The sequence below is a fragment of the Hyla sarda genome, chromosome 5 (genome assembly GCF_029499605.1).
Source record: "Hyla sarda isolate aHylSar1 chromosome 5, aHylSar1.hap1, whole genome shotgun sequence".
Classification (NCBI taxonomy): Eukaryota; Metazoa; Chordata; class Amphibia; order Anura; family Hylidae; genus Hyla; species Hyla sarda.
Window position 1 is genome coordinate 35,039,639 of NC_079193.1, and position 19,147 is coordinate 35,058,785.

Sequence of the window (19,147 nt, forward strand, 5' to 3'; positions counted from 1 at the left end):
TCGGCAGCCATGGCTGCAGCAAGTCATTTCAGCATTTTATTACAGAGAGAGAGTAGTGTGTGTGTTCCACAGAAAAACAGCTTTACAGTAGCGATTCACCACAAGCTCAAATCACTGCAGAAAAGCAGTGACAGGGAAGGGAGAGAGAGAGAATTTTCACTTTTGAGTGCATTACTCAGTGACTCTGTACTGCTGCACTAGGGTGTACAACAACTCTAAAGATAATAGGGGCCAGTTAGGGTGAGCACTAAAAGCCATAGTCACCTGCTTTTAGTGCCTAATAATACTGTACTGGGCTGAACTACACAGCGAATCTGTACTGCAGCACTGGTGTGTACTACATTTCTAAAGCAAATAGGGGCCAGTTAGGGTGAGCACTAAAAGCCACAATCACCTGCTTTTAGTGCCTAATACAGTTTGCGTAGGGGAGTGTATTGTCCTCCTCTCATAAGTGTAAACTGTATGTACACCTACGTGATGTATGTTTTTTTTTTTCCTGTTAAACTAATTTGGGCCAGTTACTGTGAACAGCCAGCCAAAGCTACACACTTGTTTTTGTAGCCCAATACAGTTTTAGGCATAGTAGAGTGTATTGTCCTCCTGTCATAAGTGTAAACTGTACGTACACCTATGTGGTGTACGATTTTTTTTTTCCTGTTAAACTAATTTGGGCCAGTTACTGTGAAAGGTCAGCCAAAGCCACACACTTGTTTTTGTAGCCTAATACAGTTTTAGGCATAGTGTATTGTCCTCTCATAAGTGTCAACTGTACGTACATCTATGTGGTGTACGATTTTTTTTTTTCCTGTTAAACTGATTTGGGCCAGTTACTGTGAAAGGTCAACCAAAGCTACACACTTGTTTTTGTAGCCTAATACAGTTTTAGGCATAGTGTATTGTCCTCCTCTCATAAGTATAAACTGTATGTACACCTACGTGATGTACGTTTTTTTTTTTTCTGTTAAACTAATTTGGTCCAGTTACTGTGAAAGGCCAGCCAAAGCCACAGACTTGTTTTTGCAGCCTAATACAGTTCTAAGTGTAGTGGAGCGTATTGTCCTCCTCTCATAAGGGTAAGATATACGCACTCAGCTGGTGTATAAGTATATCAGGCAGAGAAGTGCCAGGAGTGGCTGAGGCCTAAATTCATCAGGCAGATGTCGCAGCAGTCTAGGGGCGAGTGGCAGCAGGAGTCGCAGCGAGAGGCTTGAGCTCCCGGTATTAGCTAGCGGTCGTGTCTCGACCAGCAACCCATCTTCCATCATTAAAGGGGTTCTCCGGTGCTTAGACATCAGACATAAGATGCCTGATGGCAGGAGTCCCGATGCTGGGGACCCCCGGGATCTTGCACACGGCTCCCCGTTTGTAATCAATTCCCGGAGCGTGTTCACTCCGGGACTGATTACCGACAACCACAAGACCGGCGGCGCCCCTCAATGCAAGCCGACGGGAGGGGCGTCATAGCTGTCATGCCCCCTCCCATAGGCTTGCATTGAGGGGCGGAGCGGGATGTCACAGGGGGGCGGAGGCATGACGTAACATGCCGCCGGCCTTGTGGTCGTCGGTAATCAGTCCCGGAGTGAACACGCTCCGGGGACTGATTACTAATGGGGTGCCGCATGCAACATCCCGGGGGTCCCCAGCGTCGGGACTCCCGTGATCAGGCATCTTATCCCCTATCCTTTGGATAGGGGATAAGATGTCTAAGCACCGGAGAACCCCTTTAATTGGTTAACTCGGTCATCCACTTCATTCAAAGTGACATCTGACATCCCCAGTCAACAGTCGGTGGGTTCCTCAGACACAACCCTCAGTTCACATAGCCCGAGAGCAGTCCCTGTCCTCAAATTGCCTCGGTTCTATTCTGTTCCCTCCCCCACAGAAGTATCGTATGCTGTCAGTTCAGTTGAGTTCAGATGATCTACTAGAGGACAGTCAGCAGCTACTTCCCAACTAAGAATTTGAGGAGACATCCGCCAAGTAGTAATGAGGAGAGTGGCATTGGAGGTGGTGTTGCGAGCATTCAGGCTCCTGAAGAAGACACTGTTGAGGAACCTTGAGGAGGACATCATCGACATGAAGCCGATCACACTTGGGAGCTGGGTGCAGAAGAGGCTTCATCATCATCAGGAGAGGAGGGTTGCAGGTTGCAGCAGCTGAGCCAGCAAGGTGGTAGCATGGTTGCGAGTCAGCATGGTGGCAGCAGTTGGAAGTCTGGAGCCAAATGTGCCCGGTGTAGACACATTGCTTTACCGCAGCCTACCTGCCTGGGAGGTAGTGGAACTGAGGTTCCTGGAGTCGGCGGCACCAGCAGTCAGTCAGTGCAGACTGTTGGGGGGGGGGGGGGAAATCAGATACTCGGCGGTATGGCAGTTTTTCATCAAGCATACGGAGGATGTTAACCTGGCCACATGGAAGATGTGTTGGCAGAAGGTGTAGCATGGCCAGGGTCCCAATGTTGGCACCACAGCCCTGTATCAACATATGCAGCATCACCATAAAGTGGCCTAGGTGAACTGTGGCTCTGATGTGGTGGTCCAGCCAGCTGCATCACCCAGTGGCACGCCGCTCACTGTTACAGCCAACCAAGGCTCCACTACCTCAGCCGAAAGGAGCTGTCTGTCATACCTATCTTTTGTCAGTCCAGATGCTCCTGCTTCTCCTACTTTGAGTCAGTCATTCCGGCAGCAATCCATCAGCGAAGCCATGTCCAAGACACAGCAGTATGCGCCCACTAATCCAACGGTGCAGAAGCTGAATGTGCTCCTGTCCAAGTTGCTGGTGCTGCAGTCCCTCCCTTTCAAGTGGTGGACTCTGCACCTTTCAGAGAACTAATGGCTTGTGCCGAGCCGAGGTGGAGAGTCCCACAGCCCTGCACAATTATGTGAAACAGAAGGTGCGCCAGTCCTTGAGCCTGTCAATGTGTGTCAAAGTGCACGGCAGCGCCGACGTGTGAAGCTGTAACTACGGTCAGGGACAATACATGTCCTTTATGGCCCACTTGGTGAATGTGGATCCTGCACTCCACGCGCTTAGTCCGTTGGTCCTGTGACAGTGTGTGACTCAGCCTCCTCATCCTCCACCGTGTCCTCAGCCTCCACTGCACGGACAAGTCTCAGTGCCCCTCCAGCATACCATGTGTGCGGGGCACGGTGGTGTTACGCTGTTCTTCACATGGTTTGCCTTGGCGAACTGAGCCACACAGGGGAGGAACTGCTAAAAGAAATTGAATCATGGCTTTGTCCACGAAAACTGGAAATGGTAACCATGGTTACCAAAAAACAGGAAGAACATCTTGTTTGCGCTGCGTCAAGGAAGCCTGAACCATGCAGCCTGCACGGTACACGTGTTCACTCTGGTTGTCAAGTGGTCCCTGAGGTGTTTCCCCCCATCTGCAAGACATCCTAACAATGAGAAGAAACTTTGCATGCACACACTCCTTGAGCTGCAGCGTCAGAACGGCATCCCCCAACATAGTCTAATATGTGACGTTTCTACCCTACAAATGTTGGACCGACTCTATGATCAGAGAAAGGTCATCAACGATTTCTTGATGATCCAAGCAGATAGGGGTACTCCCCTATGTAACTTCAATGTCAACCAGTGGCAGCTCATACGTGACCCCTGCTGTTTGCTCCGGCCCATTGAGAAAGCCCCATTATTAATCAGTTGCCAGAATTACGTAATGAACGGTCATTCCACTGTTTCATTTCCTACAACAGATGGTGGAAACGATAGCTGGTCAGGGGGGCTGAACTGGAAGAAGAGGAGGAGGGGGACAGTGGAGCACAGGCAATGTTTCATGAAATGGGTGGTTTTTATAGTCTTTTGACAGGAGAAGAGGAGCAGGAGCAGCCTGTGGAGCTACAGGGTGATGAGGAAGACGAGACAGAGGACCCAGACACACCATGGCAGTATGCAGTGGAGATGGAGGCAGGGAGTCCCTCCGAGTCACTTCCACAAATGGCACGATGCATGCTTACTTTCTTGCATAGTGACCGCCGAATTGTCACCATTTGGCAGCAGGCTCTCCAACTTGTTTGACCCTCGCTACCAGCACACCGACTGAGAGGGAGGACAAACTGACATACTACAGAGACATCCTACGTAGTCAGTTGGCCAATGCCTATCTGTGCCATCGTCCAAGAAGGTCTGACTCAGGGGGCTCTCTGCGCTCACGTTCCACTGCCATGGCTGCTGGGGAGGGGTGGGGTGGCAGGAGCAGTACCAGCTCAATCAGCAACAGCCTGAGTCCACAGTCACTGATGAGTAGCTTTCTTCACCCACATAGTAAGGCAACTCATCAGCAACAGGTAGATCTGGAGCAGGACCTGAACTAGCAGGTGGTGGCATACCTTGACATGACCCTGCCAACACACTTTGAAGATCCGCTGGACTTCTGGGCAGCCAAACTTGATTTGTGACTGCAACTAGCAGAGTTTGCCCCGGAAAAGCTGTCCTGTCCGACCAGTAGTGGGCCATCAGAGCAGGTGTTTAGTGTGGCGGGGGCCATAGTAACCCCAAGGAGAACTTGTCTGTCTACCAAAAATGTGGAGAGACTGACCTTTGTGAAGATGAATCAGGCATGGATCAGCCAGGATTTCCACCCACCAATGGCTTATACATCAGAGTAGATTTACTATGGTGCCACACCAACACTTCACAAATATGGATAGTGCAAAAAATATTTAAGGTGCTGCTCCCCAGTTACAGAAATTACTCTGCATCAGACCACAAGTAAGTATTGAGGATATGCATTAGCTAAAACTTAACTTTTCTTAGGATAACATATATGGACCCCCAATTTTTTTTTTAAATCTAACAAAAGGAAAGGTGTGCAAAAAACACCATGTGCCACCTACACCACCAAGTATTGATGCGATGCAAAGACTTCAAAAAGGTGGAAGGGAACAACATATGGTTCATTGTGACAGGTGGGGATAAGAACTTCTGCTGTAAGGCCCTACTCTCACTCTATTAATTCCCTTCTTGGCAAGTGTTACTCGCCCTTAAAAGGGCGGCCCCACACAGGAACCACAGATTTCCACCTAAAAACACTGCCATTTCCCAGGGTTTTTAGGTGGAAATATGGAGAGGTTCCTGTGTGGGGCCACCCTTTTTAGGGCAAGTAACACTATGCCCCTATTGATGCCCCCCATGATTTTATTTGCCTTGGCAGCAGCTGCCCGACACAGGTCACTACAGCTAAATTTACTGTTAACTAAGACCCCTAAGTCCTTTTCCATGTCAGTCGTCTCAAGTGTTCTCCCATTTAATACATAATCCCAGCCCGGATTTTTCTTCCCCATGTGCATTACCTTACATTTATCAGTGTTGAACCTCATCTGCCACTTCCCAGCCCAAACCTCCAACCTATCCAGATCCATGTGTAAAAGTGCACTGTCTTCTATAGTGTTTACTGCTTTTTGTATCTGCTTTGGAAAAATCCAGCGAATGCCCCTTGTCCAGTCTGGAGCTCACCTCCTCATAAAAGCTGATCAGGTTAGTTTGACAGGACCGATCCCTCATAAACCCAAGCTGATATGGGGGTAATACTTTTATTTTAATCAACATACTCCAAAATAACATCCCTTAGAAAACCCGCAAACAATTTACATACAATGGAGGTTAAACTAACAGGCCTATAATTCCCAAGGTCACCTTTTGACCCCTTTTTAAATATTGGCACCACATTTGCCACACACCAGTCTTGGGGAACAGTCCCCGTTACTTTAGAGTCCCTGAATATTTGGGGTCTGTCTATTACATTACTTAATTTCTTTAGAACACGGGGGTGAATGCCATCTGGACCTGGCGATTTGTCTATTTTGATTTTTTTGTAGACTGCACTGTACTTCTTCCTGGGTTGGACAGGTGACCAGTACTGGGGAGTTTACCTTATCTCGGTGTATTTCATCTTGCATTTCTAGGGAAGGAGTACCCCTTTAAAGGTGTATAGATGCCAGTTTTTCAAATACAAAGCTCCAAATACCCTGATTTCATTTATATAAGGAAAGAAAAACTGAATAATCAGCAGGGGGCCCATGGTACTTATTGCCCAGGGGCCCATATATTTTGAAATCAGCCCTCCTAACGTAGATCTGACCTAAACCTATAATTCTAGGTCTGGGACATGCAGTGTATGAGGATAATACTATATGAATAGTGTGAAAAGCACTGTTAGGTGTTCTTATAGTCTAGTATGTTAACAACAAAAAGACTTCCTGTTCCCGGCACAGTCTGAACTTCACACACGTACAATCTTTCTTCCTTTCCAGCTTTCACTGTAGGGTGTTTGTAGTGATGCGGAGCTTTTACTGCATACAGACAATGCTCTGAAAGAATCAGACATCAAATGCAAACACATTTTTTGCCCTAGGATTCCTTTTCAGCTTTTTGATGCACATCCCTTACAGTTGTTGTGTGGCTTTGTGGCGTAGAATTGCTGATGTTTCAGAATGTGTTAAAGGGGGACTCTGGTGGAATTTTTTTATTTTTTATTTTTTCAAATTTAGTAGTGTATACTACTTAGAAATTTGTCAAGTTCTTTCCAGTCTGACAACAGTGCTCTCTGCTGCCACCTCTGTCCGTGTCAGGAACAGTCCAGAGCAGGAGAGGTTTTCTATGGGGATTTGCTTCTAATCTGGACAGTTCCTGACACAGACAGAGTTGGCAGCAGAGAGCACTGTGGTCATACTGGAAAGAACTTCACAAATTTCTCTGTAGTATACAGCAGCTGATAACTACTAGAAGGGTTACGATTTTTAAATAGAAGTCAATTACAAATCTGTTTAACTTTCTTGCACCAGGTGATTTGAAAACATGTGTTTTCCACTTGTTTTCACCGGAGTTCCCCACAAATTGTGTCTGGCCAAAATTTGCGCCAAAAATTCAAAAACCAGATGAACTCTCCCTTTTACTTACAAAACCTGAAAAGGGGCGTAGCTGCTGGGAAAAGAGGAGTGGCTGCCTAAAAGGGGGCATGTCCCCAACATTTTTGAAGAATCACAAAATATTTACTAAGGTTTCCACAGAAAATGTGGCGGATTTGAGCTGAGGAAAACCCTACAGATCAGAGCATGTGTAAAAATCAAAATGTAGGGAAAAGTGCAAAATGTAGGGAAACAAATTAGTAAATACGGTGGGAAAATATTTGTAGCGAAACCCCCAAAGGAAACGACATCAATAAATTCATGTTATGTTCTCTTGGTTATGAATACTGAGGCGATAATTTTGCACCATCCATTTTGAATCACCCTGTATTTATAGCTTGGTCTGCATTGCCTTATCTAAAATCTTTGTATATTATACAATTTATGACACATCATTAAACCACATGATGCTGACTGATTGTTTTTTTGCATTGACTGCTTCTACATCTCATTGATGCTGCCTACACTGCAAAATAAAAGTAAAGTGAGTGAAAAACAATGGCAGTCGCTACATTGACAGTAGGTGATGGAGACAGCTATGCTTCACCCTACACAGAGACCCCTACACACATCACAGAGCATGCCCACAATACTCTCCATAAGACATGAGGTCCACAATGTAGAGAAAAAAGGAGAACAAAAGATACAAGCGCTCTATGTGCCGTTACTCTGGATAGGAGTTTTGCAATTATGTGGTGTGTCGCTCACCTAGTTATGTTGTACTGTGTGTACAACAACATAAATCGCATTGACACAGATTTTCTGGTGTGTCGGCTCCCGGGAGCACCACTCCAGCATCGTTTTCTATATTTTCTTCACCCCTGTTACCCTTTTCTATACGGGAAGGTTTGACAGAAGGTGGAAACCCTGGAAATAACTACAACTGTAAGACATGGGATATGAGGATGAGATATGAGAATGGGATATGAGGACGAGATATAAGAAGGGGATTAGAGGACGGGATATGGGGATGGGATATGAGGACAGGATATAAGGATGGGATATGAGGACGAGATATAAGGATGGGATATGAGGACAGGATATGAGGATGAGATATGAGGACAAGATATAAGGATGAGATATGAGGACAGGATATGAGGATGAGATATGAGGACAAGATATAAGGATGAGATATGAGGACAGGATATGAGGATGAGATATGAGGACGGGATATGAGGACGCAATTATAAGGATGGGATATGAGGATGGGATGGGATATGAGGACAAGATATAAGGATGAGATATGAGGACAGGATATGAGGATGGAATATGAGGACGGGATATGAGGACTAGATATGATGAGATATTAGGATGAGATATGAGGACGAGATATGAGGACAGAGTATGAGGACGAAATATGAGGACAGAGTATGAGGACAGGATATGAACACGTGATATGTGGACGAGATATGAGGACGGGATATGAGGCATAGGCCATATTCGAATTTGCGATATTTTGCGAATATATGGACGAATATTCATCAAATATTCGAAAAATTCACATATCTGCGGCCTTTTTTACCATGCGCCATGAAATTTGCATGCGCATTCACCATAAAATGCGCATGTGCAATATTGCGTGATAAAAGAGTTAAAAGAAGCGATGGATCAAAATGCGCGAAAATTCTGTCACAGTAACTAGTATTGGAGCCTTGTTTACACCACAACCTGGAAGCAGGGAGGGATGATCACTGTGATGTGTACTGTAAAAGAAAAAAAAAGTGAATATTCGTAATTGGGAATATTTAGCGCTATATTCGCAATATTCACAAATTCGCATTGCGAATATTTGCGCCCAACACTAAATAAGAACGAGATATGAGGACAGAGTATGAGGCGGGATATGAGGACAGGATATGAGGATGAGATATGAGGACGGGATATGAGGACCGGATATGAGGATGAGATATGAGGACAGAATATGAGGATGACATATGAGGACGAGATATGAGGATTATATATAAGGACGAGATATGAGGATAGAGTATGAGGACGGGATATAAGGACACGGTATAAGGACAAGATATCAGGACCAGATAAGAGGATGGGATGTAAGTGTTACGCCGAGCGCTCCGGGTCCCCGCTCCTCCCCGGAGCGCTCGCTTCTCTCTCGCTACCGCAGCGCTCCGGGCAGCTCCACTGACCCGGTGCGCTGCGATACAGTCTCCAGCCGGGATGCGATTCGCGATGCGGGTAGCGCCCGCTCGCGATGCGCATCCCGGCTCCCGTACCTGACTCGCTCTCCGTCTGTCCTGTCCCGGCGCGCGCGGCCCCGCTCCCTAGGGCGCGCGCGCGCCGGGTCTCTGCGATTTAAAGGGCCACTGCGCCGCTGATTGGCGCAGTGGTTCCAATTAGTGTGTTCACCTGTGCACTCCCTATTTATACCTCACTTCCCCTTCACTCCCTCGCCGGATCTTGTTGCCATTGTGCCAGTGAAAGCGTTTCCTTGTGTGTTCCTAGCCTGTGTTCCAGACCTCCTGCCGTTGCCCCCGACTACGATCCTTGCTGCCTGCCCCGACCTTCTGCTACGTCCGACCTTGCTTCTGTCTACTCCCTTGTACCGCGCCTATCTTCAGCAGTCAGAGAGGTTGAGCCGTTGCTAGTGGATACGACCTGGTCACTACCGCCGCAGCAAGACCATCCCGCTTTGCGGCGGGCTCTGGTGAAAACCAGTAGTGACTTAGAACCGATCCACTAGCACGGTCCACGCCAATCCCTCTCTGGCACAGAGGATCCACTACCTGCCAGCCGGCATCGTGACAGTAAGGTTGGAATATGAGGTTGGGATATGAGGAAAAGGTTGTCATTGTTGCTTTTTCTCACACAAGGTTTAGGTAGGAAGATTGAGCAAAGCTGGGTACTCTGCTAGTGATATAAGAAGAATGTAACAAAATTAATTATTGCAACAAAAGAAATGAAAGAAATGGAACAAAACATTTTTTTTTTACCTAAAAACAAAGTGGCCCACATTTATCATTGTAGGTGTAAGTGAAGCATTTTTTACACCCTTTTTCTGTGTGCTGGTAACGTGTAGGACACCAAATGTATTAAACGTTCACAGAGCATTTGATACATTTTGTGCAGGTAAACCTTTTCTGAAATTTCTCTCTTCACATACTCCAAAAAGCTACGCCAGGTCTGGAATGGTGTAGTTTTAGACACTTTTCAGTGGCTCTGCGCCTTTTTTGCGCCTTTTTACAAAAAGGCGCAGTTCATAAATTTCAGTCCACGGCATACGCTGAATTGAAAAGCGTGTACTGCTACTCCAAAACATCTGGAATGACTAAAATATTCTACCACCAAAAGGCGCAAAATAACACACAGTGCGCCAAAATAGCGCCTTTTGTGCGGAGAAAAAAAGGTGTAAACTCATTGATAAATGTCGGCCAGTATCTTTTAGAATGTATAATGCTGTTTTTGTAGGCTAATATTTTCAGCTACTCAACCTTTTCTTTTCCCTTTTTCAGGACCATTGATTCCGCAGCCTTCCTGCCCTCCGGATTTATTCACCTGTACGTATAGAAAGGAATGTGTCCCCTTATCAGCAAAATGTAATGGAACAGAAGACTGCACAGATGGTACAGATGAGATCCTCTGCCCTACTTCATCTCCTAGCACCAGCCCTGAAATACGCTGCGGCGCTACACAGTTCCAGTGCTTTGATAAATGCATCCCATTGATTATGCGGTGTGACGGGGTGATAGATTGTCTGTTGGGGGATGATGAAAAGACCTGCGGTAAGTGTATTAGACTTCTTTATTTGAGCAAAAAAAAATTAAATTTGGATGTGTTGATTGGACGTCTTCCCCTGATTACACAGATGCAGCAGAGCTGAATTTGTCACTAGGTCCAATTCATAATGTCAATATGTGTTTTATGTGGTTTTACGTAAGGCAGCAAGTAAATCAAGAAAGTTATTTTATAGAGGTATTCCAGATTTTTTATTTTTTTTATTTGACTGTGCTAAAGGGGCTGTAAAGTTGGCGTGCTTCATAATATAGTTTCTGTTGTTTCATGGTGGTCTCGCTATTCTTCTCTGATTTTTGCCCCAAAGTTAAACAGCATACAAAATGAGTGTCATTTTCCCAGGTTGCAGTGCGGCCCGAGACATTACATCACTAGTCAGGTGTTCAAAGGGAGCCTGTCTGCTTCAATGGGTAGAGAAACTGCTGGGTGGGAGGGAGATTACTCTGCAAGTAATTGTATTTTTGCAACAGCTGGAGGCACCCTGGTTAGAAAACACTGATCCATTGCATGGAATGCTGCTCATTTCTGCCTTAAAGGGTTGATATGAGGGGGGGAAAAAAGTGAACTTACACTTACAAAGAAAGAATCATGGGACCTTTAGTTGGAGGGAAGGAACACTAAGCCATTTTACAAGAAGATAGCCACAGTGTAATGGTAATCTCAAAACATAGCCATTTAGCCCTAAGACAAGCATGGATCCTTCCTAAGCATGTCCATTACTGTGGATTAACCCTTTAACTCTTTATAAGCCAGGTATAATCTTTGGGATTATTGTAAACCATGTAGTCCATTGCATGTAAAATAAAACCTTCAAATCTCCAATTGTTTTATGTCTACAACTAATATGCAGACTTATGTCTCTCCATGGCAACAGATGACTAACTTGTTACAGAGAATGCTCAGTACTATCTCCAATTCATCTAAATGAGACAGGTCCTGTCTATGTCCATGGGTCCTGCAGTCAATCATATCACTAGATGGCTGCTCCCATAATAATGAACTAAACATTTAATTTTGGTAAAAATAAAAGGTTGTAAAAAAAAAAAAATAAGACCAATTTTCACTAATATGACTCAGGAGAAAAATCTAGGTGATACATTCCCTTTAATAAAGCTGAACTAGAGTATGACCACAGGATCAGACTTCACTGGGTTTGTTTGTAGTCTGTTACCACGGAAACCCATAAGTCTAAATAGGAGCTGTAGATACAAAAAGGTGCATTTCAAATGCATTTGGGGATAATGTCATGTGTTCTTACAATAGATTATGATAACATCTAGTTGCTCTAGTGTAGAAATAATACTGTAACACTGAATACAAGCAGCACAAATATTTTACATTTTTGGTGGGAGAATTGTTTTAGCAAAAGATGCTCCAAAATATGCTACAAATGTCTTAGGCTATGGTCACATGTCCGGAAATTCCGTGCAGAATTCCGCTGAGAAGCAGAGTTTCATTGAATTCAATGGGATTCTGCTGCATTGTGCACACGGCAGAATTTCCATGCCAGATGTTTGACACGGAAATTCTGTTTTCTGTTCATTCTTTTGGCGGACTCCGCACAAAATGCATAGCCATCTATGAGACGACCCATTCCCGCACGTCATGTTATGCCAGCGCCCGCAGTCTCTGCCATGTCCGCACGGAGATTTTCTGTGCAGACATTCCGGAAGGGTGGACATAGTCTAATCCTTAGGCTAAGTTCACATGGCGGAGTCTGGCAAGAAAGCTTCTGTTCAGGAAATCATTGGGATTCTGCTGCACAGTGCACATGACAGAAATCCAGATTTTGACGTCTGCAGAAACAATGAACATGTTAATTGTTTCTATGGATTCTGCTTAGAAATACATTACCATCTATGGAGGAGGCAGATTTACGAGTGATCTTAACTCCTATGTAACATGCAAATTTTTGGAATGTCTGCCCATGTTTTCTAGCCGGACAGTCTGCAAAATTTCCAGAGTGTAAACATAGCCTTAGGACTCTAATATGATATGTATTTGCATTACATTGATCTGTATAGGCAATAGAATAATCTATATATATAAAACTCAATGGGGGAAATTTCTCACTGTTGGTTGTTGGTGTAGGTAGACATTTTTCGTAGATCATTTTGGTTGGTCTAAATTTGTTGCAATTGCAGCAAATTCACCATACTTGTGCAAGGGACATGATAAATTTTCTGCAAAGTTCTAAATCTCCACACAGTTCTATTTGTACACCTGAGCTGCACCTCACAGGAAAAGTAGACACAGGGATTTTGTTCTATTGCTTTGAGGCCAGGATTCCATTGAGGTTTTTTGTCCACCATCAAAAATGCCTGAAAAACTGTCACAGCTGTTCTTCTTGCCTTTTTTTCTAGCTTTTTGCTGGTTTGTGGAAACAGTCACTTTTGTACCCTGTGGCAATTTTTTTTTACTATCTTCAGGGTACCACTCCATGGGCGAATGCAGCGCACCCGGTCCACAGATTGTAAGGAGGTGAGGAGTGATGTATAGCATATACAGGGTGCAGAGCATCAACACTTACCTCCGCCATCTGTATAGTATACAGTTGTGCATAGTGTACCCATGTATGCTATGCAGGAGCCCAGCAAGGAAAGAGTTAACCCACGCTGCTGCTGAGCAGTTCTGGGTAAGTCTTTGTGTGCTATCCTGTATATACAGCTGTCTATAGATGACTGTATATACAGGATACAGTAGGCAGATGTCAACAATTGGAGGCTCCCTGTTTAGGAACACCCCAGGGGAGAGCGCCAAAATTGTACTAACCTTTTTTTTTTTTTCTTCTCATTTTAGAAACGTTAATGCAGAGGACTATGTCAGATTCTGTGAATTGCAACAATGAACAGTTTTTTTTAAAAATGTCAATAAAAAGGTTAATGAGGGCTTTGAGGGAGTGGTTTTTTAAATAAAACATTTTTTCAATGTGTTGTGTTTTTTATAGTTGAATTTTCAAGCTTAGTAGTGGAAGTCGTCTTGTAGACAGAATCCATTGCTAAGCTGGGGCTTAGCGTTAGCTCCAAAATCAGTTAGTGCTAACCCCCAATTATTAGCCTGGTACCCACCGCCACAGGGATTCCGGTAAGAGCCGGTACCAACAGGCCTGGAGCATCAAAAATGGCGCTCCTAGGACTAGTCGGTAACAGTGTGGCATTATTTAGACTGAAGAGGGCCAGTAACAATGGTCCTCGCTCAACCTGGTAATGTCAGGCTTTTGCTGCTTGATTGGTATCTGGCTGAAACTGAAAAAATGGGGGAAACACGCAAGTTCTTTATTTATTTATAAAAAATAAAAAATACGCACATCGTTCCACCTATTTTCAGTATCAGCCAGATACTAACCAATCAACAACAGCCTGACGTTACCAGGGTGGACGAGGACCACTGTTATGGCCCTCCCCAGCCTAAATAATGCCAGCCTCTTACCGCCTAGGTCCAGTAGTGCCATTTTTGACACTCCGAGCCTGTTGCTACCGTCTCTTCCCGGCACCCCTTTGGCGGTGGGTACCGGGGTAATAATTGGGGGTTAGCGCTAGCTGATTTTGGATCTAACGCTTAGCCCCGGCTTAGTAATGGATTCCGTCTATAAGACAGCTTCCACTACTAAGCCTAAAAATTCAATTATAAAAAACACGACACATTGAAAACATTTTTACAAAAAAACCACTCCTCCACAGCTCTCGTTAACCATTTTATTGAAATAAAAAAACGTTGGTCATCATCGCAGTCTACCGAATCTGATGTAGTCCTCTGCATTCACATATCTGAAATGAGAAGAAAAGAAAAACAAGAAATATGGGTTAGTATATTTTTTGGGCTCTCCCCTGGGGAGAGCGCACATAATGCAGTGTGTTCCTAAATAGGGAGCCTCCAATTGTTGCTAAACTACAACTCCCATTGTTGGGGGTTGTAGTTAAGCAACAGCTGGAGTCTTCCTGTTTGGAAAAACACTGCCAGAAAGGCTCTGTTCCCATTATGCAAAACACATAATGAGAGCAGAGTCAGGTCTGGACTGTGTAGCTCTGCCCCCTATTGACGTCATCACTAGGGGCAGAGCAGTAAAGGTCGCAGGAGGGTCTCAGGAGTGAGACCCCCTTTCGATCTGTCCCTCTGCCCTTGGACTACTACTGCCATCATGGGACAGTCTGTCCCATGATGGGAGTAGTTGTAGTACCGCAGCACTGAGGGTTGCCACTTACACATCCCCCAACTGCAGGACTTCTAGGACTACTACTCCCATCATGGACAGACCCACTGCGATCTGCATTTATAAACTGTAAAAGCCAGCGGAACATGCAGCTCCACTGCGCTCCCCGCCGGCTCCTGTATATAGCTCTCTTAATTCATAATCTCCGTCGCCGGTAGACAGGAGCTCTGATTGGTGAATATAATTGTGACAGCATATACAGTATTCCCCCGCCGGGAACCGTCAGGGGGCGCAATGGAGCCGCATGCGCCGCCCGCCTTTATAGTAAATAAATGTGGATCGCAGTGGGTCTCTGGAGAAGGACCTGCTGCGATCTGCCCCTCTGCCCCTGGAATATAACTTCCATCATGGGCAGAGTCTGTCCATTATGGGAGTAGTAGTCCTAACTGTCCCAAAATAGTCCCGCAGCCGGGGGGGGGATGTGCAAGTGCCGTCACTCAGTGCTGCGATACTACAACTACTCCTATCATGGGACAGACTCTGTTCCATGATGGGAGTAGTTGTAGTTTAGCAGTGTTGAGGGATGGTTCCTGCATCCCCTGGCTGTCTCGGTAGAACACTTTCCTGCGTGTCTTGATTGTGTATTTTTGCGTTAAAAAAAAACTTATTTGCGCAAAAATTGTACATGATAAATTAGTATCCACTGTAAAATGCTTTCCACAATACACAAAAAATTGAGTGCTTGCTTTTTGCTCTATAAAAAAAGACGCACAAAAAAGACGCAATGAAAGTCACTGCGCAAATTTCTGCGCCAAAGAAATGTACTAGAAATAGGGGTAAACTCAATTATAAATCACCCCCAATGTGTGTGTGTATATGTGTGTATGTTCCAGCATCACTTCCAAACGGCTTAAGATATTAACATGAAACTTGGCACACATGTTACTTATATGTCAATGACAAACATAGGATAGATAAATTACCCCTTATTACCCCATTTGCGAGGGTTGGGGTTTTTGTTTAAAATCCCATACAAGTCTATGGGAACTATATGTTACTGTAACTTCCAAACGCCTGGAGATATTTTGATAATACTTGGTCACATGTTACTTATATGTCCACTAAAAATATAGGATAGTTAATTTAACCCTAACCTACCCTATTTACGTGGGCCGGGGGTTTTGTTTAAAGTCCCATGCAAATCTATGGGAAATGTATGTTCCAGCATAACTTCTGTACAGCTGGAGATATTTTGATAATACTTGGTCACATGTTACTTATATGTCAAATAAAAATGTATGATAGTTAAATTAACCCCTAACCTACCCCTTCATGTGAAGGATGGGGTTTTGTTTCAAGCCCCATACAAGTATATGGGCCTTCCCTTACTCCACAAATTCGCTCTGCATCTCCTGGTGAATGCATCAGTCCGGCGCCACACCCTCTACACCTGGCACGCCCCATCTCTCAAAGACACTACCACCCTTTAAGCCACACCCTTTTAATTTCTTACCCTTTTTGTGCATCAGTCGGGCTTGCAAATCACGCTTGCTCCCACAAAGCTACATCCCCTTCTATTTTCGGCTAACAATATCATCAGAACTCAGCCCCAACTAAGGACGGGATATGAGGTCTGGATAAAAGGTCTGAATATGAGGATGGGATATGTGGTTGGGATATAAGGACAAAATATGAGGATGGGATATGAGGACAGGATATAAGGTCGGGACGTGAGGATGGGAAATGAGGACAAAATATGAGGTCAGGATATGAGGACGAGATATAAGGACGAGATATGAGGATGAGATATGAGGACAGGATATAAGGTCGGGATATGAGGACAAGATGTGTGGACGGGATATGGGGATGGGATACGAACATGGGATACGAGGGCGTGATATGAGGCGGAGATATGAGAATGGCACATGAGGTCGGGATATGAGGACGAGATATGAGGTCAATATATGAGGATGGGATATGAGGGCAATATATGAGGACGGGATATGAGGTCAAAAGCTTCTTCCTTTGTTGTTTTTCCTCCCCAACAAGGATTAGGAAGGAAAAACCGGTCAACGCCAGGTACTTAGCTAGTTGCTTATACAAGGAATGGGGCAGGAGGGGGCTATGTTTTAAAAACTCAGCTCACCCATCTTTTCCCATTTTTTTAATAACAAAAAAACCCACGTATTTAGTATCTCCACGTGTGATCTGAATTTTTAAATGATCACATTCCTGATTCTTCATGGTCAATGGTGTAAACGCAAAAAACTCCTGATTTTTGGTCACATACCATTCCAGAAATAATTGAATACAAATTGATCAAAAAGTAAAAAGTATGCAAAAGCAGCACTGGAGAAAAAAAAAGCTACAGCTAACAGTGCCTGTATATCTATCTATCTATCTATCTATCTCTCTATCTATCTATCTTTTACCTATGTCATACCTATCTATTTCAAATCTATCTATCTGTCTGTCTATCTAAAGTATCTATCTATCTATCTAGCTCCTATTTATCTATCTATCTATGTATGTATCTATCTATATCTGTGTTATTATATAGTATGCAAGAAGTCTCAAGTGATAAAACTTGGTTCCCTCTGCTCAGTCTTCTGTCCACTTCATGACGCTTCTTCACTAGAAGGAAATCTCATTGTACTAAAGAAATTTCAATGTATAGAATCATTCAGTACCATGGTGCCTTTAAATACTGTGCATCATGTAGGTGGGAAGGAGACAAATTCTATAGAACTCTGTGTCACATAATACGGTAAATGAGACCACAGAAGGCGTCGATATTCTCCTCACCTTATCCCTACATAACCTTGGTAGGTCCTTCATGAGTTTCAAGCTTTTATTTTCTCATCTTTTCTCTAAAAATTAATATAATAGACACAATTGTACCAAACACGATGGTTTGGAGGACAAGTAAAGAAAAGTTTCCTTATAATGATTTTATTTACTTTGAAATGTAATCACAGAGCGACAACTGTTGCTTAAACTTTGTAGTTAAAATACGATTTCCTGATAAAATAATCTTTGGAGATGAAGAGAAGACATATTTGAAAAATAAATAAATCAATAAATGAAAAAACAAAATCTGTATTTCCAAGATAAAATATGAGGCCTGAAAGACGGATAATGAACTAAAATAAACAAGACTTAGATTCCGATGGAAAGGAAAAAATTCAATGATGGTTTTTTAACTAGACGGAGATCTAAATTATGTAAAAAATTTTCTGAGGTTTTGTAGTTGAATTTTTCATGTAAAGGCTTTAAAAGTTATACGGTGGCCTCTGTTCATCTATTTTATGTATAAAAAAATAAAAATAAATAAAATATATATATTGGTCTAGTCCAGTGTTACCCAACCAGGGTTCCTTTAGCTGTTTCAAAACTACAACAACTACCCAGCATGCCCCTTTAGAGAGATTGCTTGTAGAGAAGAATAATACCATTCTATACCAAGGCAGCATGCAGTACCAGATTTACACCTCAGGAGACTATAGGCGGGCACAGATTGTCTGGCACCATAGATTCCACCCATCTAATAGGCCACACCTTCAAGGGGTATTCCACTTTCTAAAAACCTATCCCATATCCAAAGATCCAATTACCGGATCATGGAACCCAGTCTTGGCTGGTGATAGGCTGAGTTGGCCATCACTTCTCTTTATCAAAAGCGGGTCTCTAAAGGGTGAAGACTGGAGCGCACTGGTAAAAAGCGACAGACCCTGCATTCCTGTGGTGAGAGCCAGGCCTCATTCAAGAGATCACTGTGGGTCCCCAGTGGTTGGACCCTCTTCTCTTCAGGCACTTATCCCCCATCCTTTAAAAAGGGGATACACATTTTTATTAAAACGTGTAAGGATGACTCCTTCAAGTCTTGTATAGCTTTAAAGGTATATTTCCAACATTAAAGTTTATTTATTTTAACACTCTGCAATGTTTAGAAGATTCAAAGAGAATTAATGGAGCTGTGGCTGTGCATGATGCTCCACTCATTTGGGGGACTATTTTCCTCTGTTCTTGGGATCGGTGAAGGTCCCAGCAGTTGGACCTCCATCGATCAACTTGTTATACCTTATTTTTTCACTGATAGGGGATAACTTTTGATGCTGTGAATACCCCTTTACAAGATAAAGAAGAACACCATGGATGAATGCCTCTCAATATCTAGTACTCTCTGAAGCCTACCCCTTGTAACTCCCTGGATGTACCCCTCTAAATGACATATATATATACAGTGGTCCCTCGACATACGATGGTAAGCCGTTCCAAATGAACCATCGTTTGTTGAAACCATCGTATGTTGAGGGAT

General features: G+C 43.9%; 1 protein-coding gene across 14 annotated transcripts in view; it reads left to right on the top strand.

The window, feature by feature from the left end:
* The window catches only part of MALRD1 (MAM and LDL receptor class A domain containing 1), a 551,665-nt gene that overhangs the window by 456,895 nt on the left and 75,623 nt on the right, over positions 1-19,147 (top strand). For all 14 annotated transcript variants that reach the window (XM_056519234.1, XM_056519235.1, XM_056519233.1 and 11 more), the window contains one exon: positions 10,400-10,669. In XM_056519234.1, the coding sequence (XP_056375209.1) occupies positions 10,400-10,669 (270 nt within the window). The remainder of the gene's footprint in view (positions 1-10,399; positions 10,670-19,147) is intronic.